Source organism: Lampris incognitus, chromosome 2 (assembly GCF_029633865.1).
Source record: "Lampris incognitus isolate fLamInc1 chromosome 2, fLamInc1.hap2, whole genome shotgun sequence".
NCBI classification, from domain to species: domain Eukaryota; kingdom Metazoa; phylum Chordata; class Actinopteri; order Lampriformes; family Lampridae; genus Lampris; species Lampris incognitus.
Genome location: NC_079212.1, coordinates 126,395,382 through 126,405,420, shown reverse-complemented (window position 1 = coordinate 126,405,420; position 10,039 = coordinate 126,395,382). Strand labels below are relative to the sequence as shown.

Sequence of the window (10,039 nt, the reverse complement as noted above, 5' to 3'; positions counted from 1 at the left end):
CTTTGATGCATACGGAAACCTAGAGACATTTACTACTGAATGCTTTAGGATTTGAGAGTGTTGTATGCTGGCACATATACTGTAAGTTTTCTAAACGGCACATGTAAAAATAAATTGAGGAGGGGATGAACTTTTTGTGTGACGAATCATATTAAGGCCATACATCGCAGCTCTCCACCGTCATTTTTTTACAAGCAGTACACTGAATTAGTGATTGAGAGACTTTTCAAAGGCTGTGCCTTTCTGAAAATGTGTATGAACATTTATTTTAAATAAAATGGTGATACAGGCACTTCAGCATTGACAATTTATTTCAACACAATTCATCTCAAGTTTCCATGAATGTAAAAAAAACTTTATTGGTAAGCATCAATTTTACAGGGTGGGCCATCCTTCAGTCTAATTTTTGCTTCGTAACATTGGTTGACATTTTACACAGATGTCTGTTTTTTTCCATCCCTGTTGAGGAGGTTGGCGATGTCTAATTTACTTTCAATTCTACTGCAAAGTAGAGATGAAAGATTATGGGTTTCCCACTCATGGTAACAGCACCAACCGTTAACCAACAAAGATGCCTATCTTTCTTGAGAGGCTCCAAAAAAAAAAAAAAAAAAAATCAGGTCAAGGTTATGTAAAACATACACCAGAGGAGGTAGATAGAGTCAAACCTGGTCCGCTTACCCTGTGCAAAATGTAGCGGTCAGCTCATGCAGCGCGAAGCCCACACTATTTTCTTTCTTTCCTTTTTTTTAAAAGATTATTTTGTCGGCGTTTTTTGCCTTTATTGGATCAATGATAGTGAAATGGTTGACAGGAAACAAGGGCAGAGAGATGAGTACGACATGCAAAAAAGGTCACTGGCTGCAATCAAACCAGGGATGTTGCAGATATGTGGCATGCGCCATAACCATTCAGCTACCGGGGCACCAAGCCCATCAGCTTATCATAAAACTGCCACATTTTCAACCATACTTACAACGCCCAAAATGATTACAAAAAGATAACATGCCCCATCACGAATGTCATTTTAACCATAACACGATAGTACTAAAAACAAAATGGCACTGCAACCTAACATTTATTTAGCTGAGATGTGCTCTGTGAGGTCCCAAATCCTTCCAAAAATGACTCAAAAATGCAACTAGCAATGCTATGTAGTAAGTCATTCTCACGGTGAAGAAATTGGTAATTTGGACATGACAATTCAATATGGTTTCACAATTTTTCTGACAGTTCTTCCAAAACTATAAGCTTAAAAGTTAAATGGAAGGTGCTCAAATGCCTGTGAGAAACATTTCAGCAGTTAGAACATCCAAATCAAAATCACATGTACCACTTATGGTGTCATTTTTACTTTGTCTAGTAATTTTAAATTTATCTAATCAAACACTTTACGCCATTACAAGTAGAATGTGGCACGTGAACACAAGTTGAAAATGTTTTTCTGAAGGTATACACAGTTTGTTTTTGTAGTGTTTGCAAATATTGCTGTAAATTAGAGCTGCACTTGTACTCAATGTGTAACCTTTGCAAATCTCTGAATTTTCAGGAAAACATTTCAATCAGTAAGCTCTACTATATATAACCATATATGATTTACTTTCAATTCCAGCTCAAATAGGAAGAGTGCAGTCTATTCTTACCTGCCAACATTTAATCAAATTAAAAAATGTGATCTAAAGAGGTCCACACATCGTGGTTGTTAATTCCCAGAATGCTTTGAGACAAATTCAGTCAGTTTATCAAGGGAATCTTTCTATCATTTAAATCCCAGGGAACAATATTTGCAGGCCAATAAAAAGGACACTGGATAATAATTTCATCAGTTAGTCAATGATCAACATTTAAAATGGCATGTTAGCATTTAGCCTACATGCGTCAATCTACTGATTTTCCTAACAAGATTATTTCTAAATTCAGCAGTCAAGATAACAAAAAACAGTTAAGTATTTCATTTTGCTGAGGAAGCTGGTTTTAATGAGCCCTGCTCATTTAAAGACCCATTCATTACATCAGTCTCTCAAAAATGGGTCATTTTATACATCTGAGGTAAATAATCCTTAAAAGTATCTTAAAAGTGGGAAAAACTCGCAAAGTCTAAATTCAAACCTTTAGGAAACAATTCACTTAGAAATAAAGTCTGTTTTTAGGGTTGACAACAATGAAACCGGCAGGCAACCAAGGCCTTCTTTTGTTCAGAACCGCAAACATAAGATTAACCATTAAAAGGAGATGTGTTTAAAATCACTTTCTGCCATCTTTCTTTTGTGAGTCTCCGAGTGCTTCAGCAACATGGCGGGTTATCACAGCTGACATCCATCCATGTAAACGCACACCAGACGAATGGCCCAAGGATTCCAACGTTAACCCAAAAAAGGACCTCTCCTTCTCACCTTTTGGACAAAAATAATTTATGCAATTGTCTGGGGAACTTGCTACAAATTCTGTACCTACACCGTAAAATATAGCCCAATATCTAAAATGCGGGTGGTTGGTATTTCCCCTTAAAAACCTTGGGAACATGGTCCAAATATCATCCGTAAAATTCAGTAATGTAGGTAAGCAAAACTATTTAGACCTAAATTACATTGGAAATGATTACTAATGTGAAGCCAAAAGGGGTACATCATCTCCAACAACTATATCTTCATTGGCCCAAAAAAAAAAAAAACCCCCCCAAAAAAAAGTGTGACCAACTTTGAATGGCTCCAGAGAATAATTTGGGAATGGGAGGAAGTCTGGATTTCCCCATCTCACATAATTCAAACCAATCACAAAAGAGAGAGGGTGGTTTTGCAGAAGACCGGGCAAAGCGCTTTGGGTCCTGTGGGGTGGGAACCTATGGCAGTGTAATGGTGGCAAGTTCCCCTCAAGAGGGAAGAGGGTGAGAGGGAAACCGTCACTTTCCTCCGGCCATTATTTTGAGGTATTGCAGTGCATTGTGGGCGGCGCTGGCACGGGCGGCATCTATGCTCTGGGCAAAGCCATGGCACACTGTGATAGGCTGAGTGGACAGCTCGACGAGGCACTGGCACAAGCCGCTCAGACTGCGCTCCTCTGAAGAAGAAGAAAAAAGTAAACATTAACAGAGATCTGTTCATGACGGTTTACCATTGTCTGTAACAGGAAGTGCCACATTAAACCTCACCTGTTTGACATTAAACTTCACCAATGTCACCACTATTATCGTCATTGTAGAACAAGGTTACTACTTTGACATATGTGGGGTTGTCCATAAAAATGTTCCATTATTAGGATGCTATGTTAAGCTCTAGTGCTATTACCTTTAGAGTATTAAATTCTATTAGTATTGTACTACATTACATTTTAGAGGCATTTTGTTTCATTAGCATTTCATCATTTAAAGAATGATATGTAATCCACCAGAGGTACTGACTTTTAAGAATGTTACATATTAGTATTTTAAGGCATTATCTCCACAATACAGCCAATATAACTGGTGGAGTTCTGTAGCCCTATTTCATGCTTGGACTTTTTTGAATGCTATTAAATCAAGTACAGCAGCAGCTGTGGCAAGCGATGTACTCTGTGCTAGTTAACTTACACCTCCAGTGTAAAAAAAACTCATTCGAGCTGTTTTCTCTGATATAGGTGATACTCATCTAATTTGGCTTATTTATTAGGAGAGAGTAGGCAGGCCTCTCACCTTGCTATTGTTTCATCTAAAAGTGAAATGTGTGATATTTATGCTATCTGAAGCATAGTATGACAAGTAAATGTCAGCAGTCATTGTCAAATTGATTTTCTGCATTTAAAAGGAACTGGGCTGACTATGTGTTTGTTTGTTGCTGTTTGAAGGCCCCCTTTGTTAGGATTTATAGTTATTCACACTGAATAGAGAGCAGCATTCAGGTATATACTTCACAATGCATCTTTAACAAGACAGCAGGAAGACTAAAAGAGAGACTGGAGGTAGAGATGGAGACAAAAGAAAGAAAACAGGCCAGCAGGGATATGTGTGTGTGACTTCAGAGATGGTATACATACCAGCCCAACTATCTCTGAGCACATTTTTTCCCACCCACCTATATCCAGGTAGCTGACATCAAAGCGCTGCTCCTCAGACAGGTCACTCAGCAGGGAACAGAAGTTGGAGTCGGAAGGCATGCCCAGAGGATGGCTGCGGAGCTGCAGGATTTTTTCCCCTGCTGAGTTACGCAGGGAGTCCCAAGTGCAGCCGAAGCCTTTGCACTTGCCGGACTCTACCCTGCTCCCCATATGCTAAACACAGAGAGAAGATGAGTCTGAAGGTGGGGCCTGGTTTTGTTTGTCCCCTGGAAGCAAAGCGCTAGGGAGAGCTCTACTGGTCCAGAAGACACACCTGCTGTGAGGTATGATAATGAGTAAATGACATGTATACATCTGGTATTAAACTATGAGCTTTTACTTTGCAGCATGGGGCCTGAAGCCCCATGCACACGGCGGAGAGAAACTTCGAACTGAAAATGTGAAAGGCCGTTTGGTTGAGTTAGAAGCAGCTGACATGTAGCCCAGTATGACTGAATGAATACACTTAGACTACCTGCGTGCAACTGAGGCCTACTCTATCCGTTTGTGTCCATAGACGGAAAAAACATTGACACAATGAGGTTAACTACAGTATTAAGGGTCAAGGATCTACCTGTTTTTTGCTTATAGAGATTGATCTTATTTTGAAATGGTATTTGTAATGGTTAGACTTTTGCTGATGAGTTAACAGCAAAACACTGAACAAACCAGCTGGAGGTTGTACAGGTGTAAATTATTTAACAGCAGGTGATCTAATGTAACATTACAGCCACAGCCAATAAAATACTGTCCCTTTAAAATGTCATCAGAGTATTTTCCAGACATTGTGACAATCCTTATACTTATTAATACCAGAGATTGATTTAAATGTCATGGGTATTGCATCCTTTCAACAGGGTATCACGAGATTTTGTCATAGTCACGAAATTTAATCTATGAAATCGTGCTGGGGGCCACGATGTCACTGAAATTTTCTTGTTCGGCATCGCAAAGTTGTATGGGCCAAGTTTTTCTTGCGCGAGTCACATTATCAAGATGCTGGCTCTGGCTGGTCTGGCCTCCTGGGAGAATGCCGGTCACTTACATATATTCAAAAAAACACAAAAACTACAGCGGTTAGGGTTAGGGTAGTTTTTGTGTTTTCAAATATATGTAAGTGACCGGCATTCTCCCAGGAGGCCAGACCAGCATCTTGATAACGTGACTCGCGCAAGAAAAACTTGGCCCATACAACTTCGTGGTGCCGGACAAGAAAACTTAAGTGACATCGTGTCCCCCAGCACGATTTCATAGATTAAATTTCGTGACTATGACACGAAATCTTGTGATACCGGGCTGGTCCTTTTGCCTGCTGAGATATAACATGCTAAATCGAACAGTGTTTTGGATAACCAGGTAAGTCCAAAATCCTGGAGCTTTATTGTAACCATGTAGATTGGAGAATAAGTGAAATGGTGCTTCTCACCATCGTGAATGTGTCGTCTTCCGCATCAGCCTCATTGTTGGCCCTCAGGTCAACCGGGACGTCATGGATTCGGGCTAGCATCTTAGCTGCTGCATTTCTCTTTGCAAGTTTCTTGGATGTGCCACTTCCTGAGAAGACATGAAGTCTTAGTCCAGCACATACAAAGACCAGGTTAACGGGACAATGCATTTAGTGGAATCTAATATGTGACTTCTTTTTTGCTAGAAAAATAAAAACATTTAGATTTAATCCAAATCTTCCCCATTGTCAAATGAACTGTGATAACAGTCAACACTGCTTACATATGGTACTTAATTTCAACAAGCCAGTTTGTATACACGTTTTCATAATTTACACAGGTTGATGATCAGAATAGGTGTCAGCATATCTAAATTTTTGATAATTTTTTACAATATATAACATACGGCATCTAAAGGGGCTATGTTGTGTAATACTTCAGCCTCCCTGAAGAATAATATGAACAGTAAAATTTGGTTGGGTTGTTTAATAGTAGTGATGAAATAAAGTCAACAATTTATGCTCACCCCAACAACTCAGATTTCTGCATTCACAAACACAGAATCTGGGCCAGCCAAATTTTTATGTTGTGTGAAAGCCCTTGAAGTCCTCTCCTGATATAATTGCAGCAAATTCATTTCTACTGCAGATTTTTGAAAATGGCAGAACGTACTGGTAAGCCAATCCCATGCCTTTCTTTTTGAGTTGTTTGTCTTATCTAGTTTGATTTGTACTTGTTATTCACATCTCTAAATCTCAGAAATCTGAAGCTCAGCAATTTGCTGGAGATTACATAGCCTCATTAAACAAAGATCTCAATGCTGTTAAGGCCTAAATCTGATTTTGATCTAAGCCACAGACAAAATTTTGTGAACGCAAGTGATATGTTGTCAGATAAAGTTTCAAAGAAATATCATGCAGTCTACCAATTTCCACGAATCTCTCTACTCTGCAGGTCATGGTGAACTCTTTGCGGTGTGCAGGACCAGACTCCTGTGTGACAGTGTACTCCGGCAAACGCCAGCCTTTCTGCACCACCAGCTCCTGGTAAAGGAAACCACATATGCATGCAGACACACACACACACACACACACACACACACACACAAACACGACACATATGTATGCATTCACACAACATATACACTTACAAACATTTTAACTATATGATAATAGAAAAGGCAGTTTTAACAACTAAAGTTTCATTAATACAAACACATGGATTTATCAGGGCGCTACCATTTTTGCACTAGTGTTGGTGGCTTTTAATATTGTTGTTGACTAGAATCAAAATCTTTGGCCATTAGTTGCACAAGAGCTTTTAAACTGTCACTGATAGGTGATGAGCACATGATATGTGTTGTTCCACACCGTTGTGCAAACATTTATACTATTGAAGCAAAGACACACCCTTTCATTTGTTATGATAAAACACTGTTTTTTTATGGAGTGGAGTTAATAACAATGGTATTGCTCTAACACTTGTATGCCTGCTAAGAGGTGAACTACACTGACAAGCCTGCAAACTCCAATAGCAAGTTTCCTTAAAAACCAGAGTAATGAAAATGGTTTGTTGTCTCACCTGCAGAGCTCCAACAGGGTTACATTCAGACTGCTGAGGGGTGCTGGAGGACTTCATCTCTGGTTGAGGACTGCATAGATGACCAGACAACACAAATGAAAAAGATCAATACAGGCAAAGAAACGAGTAATGTTAAAAATAAATAAATAAATAAATAAATAAATTCAAGCAACAAAAAGCTAGCAATTCTGAAGAGATCTGTAAATAATGAACCTGGAATTGATAAAAGTCAATTAAAAGCAATAATTGTCAGATCAAGTGATCCCATCCTATCACATTGTCATTTCATTTAAAATATCACTACCACCTCCTGGTAATTTTGATGTGTAAAATATGTGAAGGAAAAATGGAAACTCTAAATGGAATAAGAAATTTAAATCAAATTAAAACCATTTCATTTATTCACTCATTCTTCGTAACAACTTAATTCAACACAGGGTCACAAAGAACTGGAGCATACCCCAGAATGCATTGGGCAGTAAGACATTCCATGCACACAGTCACTCACACACTATTCATAGCTACAGGCAATTGCCCATTGCTATGAATAGAGATTTAAATTCAGCAAATATGCACATCTTAGACTGTGGGAAGAAACTAAAGATCTTGGAGGAAACCCACATGAACACAGATATAGGACAAGTCACAAGAGCTTATCCCGGAATATTCAATCATGAACGCTTTTGTAATTTATTTCAATGCTTATAAGTGGGTTGACTTCTTCTGGAAAAATGACACAGTGGATAAAGATTCAGATCTTCCCAGCTACATCCCAATGGGGAAGAAAGAAGGCACTGAGCAGACACATTTGATGATGGATAGTTTTTGTGACTTGTAAGCAGATATGGCAGGAAAAGCTGGTAGCGCCTCTTTACCAAAAGATACTACAACATCAATAGCAAAACCCAGTTTCAACCATGTTTTTTGTTTAGTGGTGGGAAAAGTGCTGACACAACAACACTTACAAATGGATCTCTGGGATCTGAATTGTTCAAAAACTCAAAAACAACAGTCATAAGTATTGTAACTTTAACTGAATGTATCTATATGTAGGGAATTGTGTCTTTTGTCAACCCATGTCCCCAGTTACTGGAATAAATCAAAATCTTAGTACGCACCTTTCTCCGTCAACGGTCACTTCGACGCCAATAAACCCCTCTACTACAACCCCAATTCCAGTGGGACCCCCAAAGCCTCCCTTGAGCATCTTCAGAGCAGCCTCAGCTGCCTTGTGCTTGGCCGCCTTCTTGCTGGGCCCCTGGCCTGTGCAGCTGATCTCTCCGACCGAGACGCGGAACGTGAAATTGGGCTGGTGGGCCTGTCCCTCGGCCTTCAGCAAGTCATAAACTGGGGTCTTGCCTATCCGCGTTCCATACTCCTGCAGCAGACTTATGGGCGTCTTTCCGGGATTCACAGCCAGCATTTGCTCAATACTAGAAAAGAGAAATGGATAAAAATATGTTTATTTTTAAGGCTCTGTTTTCATAAAACTGCAAACTGCTTGACTTAAACAACAAAGACCAAACAGTTTCGATTTTATACAGCACATGCCCACTACACAATTGAGAAATTACACCAGAGCTATGAGGCATAAAACTGAAATATAAAAATGAGCCATTATTGATGGATATTGTACACTCTCTCTTGAATTGAGCACAGTTACTGGTTAGCTATCTTTAGGGATCAAATTTGCCAAAAGCATAAACAATTTCAAATGGGAAATCTAAAAATAACAGAACCACAATTTACAGACTGGCTGTTTTATTTCTGCACGTCTTTACGGGTTGTGTGTCTGCTCTCTCCCTCTCTCAAACACACACATGCATACATTTTGTGTTGTTGTTGTTGCTCTGTAGCCTACTTTGGCAGACCCTCACCTACTTCATACATTCCATAGCCCCTAACCATCATCATCATCATCAACAACAACTACATGCCTAAACTTAACACTTGTCCCTTAACAAAACCCCTATCCCTTAACACACACACACACACACACACACACACACACACACACACACACACGAGTTAGTGGTGCTAATGATAGAATGATAACACCTCCAGACTCAAGAAACGGGCAGACAACATCCATGCAGACCCATCACATCCTGGTCACAAACTGTTCCAACTCCTCCCCTCTGGCAGGCGCTACAGAGCACTGTACCCCAAAATAACCAGATATAGTTTCTTTCCGCGGGCTGTCGAACGTTTAACACTGTCAAACAAATCCAACCATTTTGGATACACTGTACTGTATATTATGCGTATACTGGTACGCTGTCATGTACATCTACCTCAGGCATGTATGTAAGTAACCTGCTAACATCTATTTCAGCATCTCTGATATATTCTCTGCACCACTGCACTTTATCACCTCTTATTTCGCCTGTATAAGTCAATCCTTGTGTATATATTTGAAGATTGCTGTGTTATGACGTTGTCATTCTATGTCAAGTACACCGAGAGAGCCACGAATCCGGAGTCATATTCCATGTATGTGCAAACCTCCATGGCCAGTAAACACGATTCTGATTCTGATTCTGATAGCTGCTGGCTGGAGTCGAAGATATTGTGTCGGGGATAAGCGCTAATAAAATGTGCCATCTAATAACCCCACTACCTAGTTAGGATCAAGCCGAATACGTCACTCAACCTGTTGTCATTCGTTCAGGAATAATAACGGAGCAACTTAATTCACGTGGTTAACCCTCTAGTTAACCATCTCAGCCAGTGTTTACCATGCTGCTTTCTTACACCACTAACCCACCTGGAGCACCCAGAGTTTCTCTTGCAGCTGTCCGGTATTATCTCGTCGTTCATTCCCTATTCCACTTAGACAGAAGCGATCGGTTTCGGATGGCAAATCCCCCCCACCAAAAGAGACACTTGCTTTCATTAGACGGTATTTTCCAGAACAGGCTAGATTTTGACATGTAAAAGATGTG

General features: G+C 39.8%; 1 protein-coding gene and 1 long non-coding RNA gene across 2 annotated transcripts; one reads left to right on the top strand and one right to left on the bottom strand.

The window, feature by feature from the left end:
* Nucleotides 1-315: 315 nt before the first annotated feature.
* tarbp2 (TAR (HIV) RNA binding protein 2) lies at nt 316-10,039 on the bottom strand. Its single transcript, XM_056273537.1, has 7 exons — nt 9,862-10,039; nt 8,213-8,527; nt 7,095-7,164; nt 6,439-6,556; nt 5,495-5,622; nt 4,047-4,242; nt 316-3,057 (listed from the first exon to the last, which is right to left on the bottom strand). The coding sequence occupies exons 1-7, from the start codon at nt 9,912-9,914 to the stop codon at nt 2,900-2,902; spliced, it is 1,038 nt and encodes a 345-aa protein (XP_056129512.1). The 5' UTR covers nt 9,915-10,039; the 3' UTR covers nt 316-2,899.
* LOC130107120 (uncharacterized) lies at nt 4,287-7,214 on the top strand. Its single transcript, XR_008809798.1, has 3 exons — nt 4,287-4,352; nt 6,468-6,559; nt 7,101-7,214. It is a non-coding gene; the product is annotated as an uncharacterized LOC130107120 (long non-coding RNA).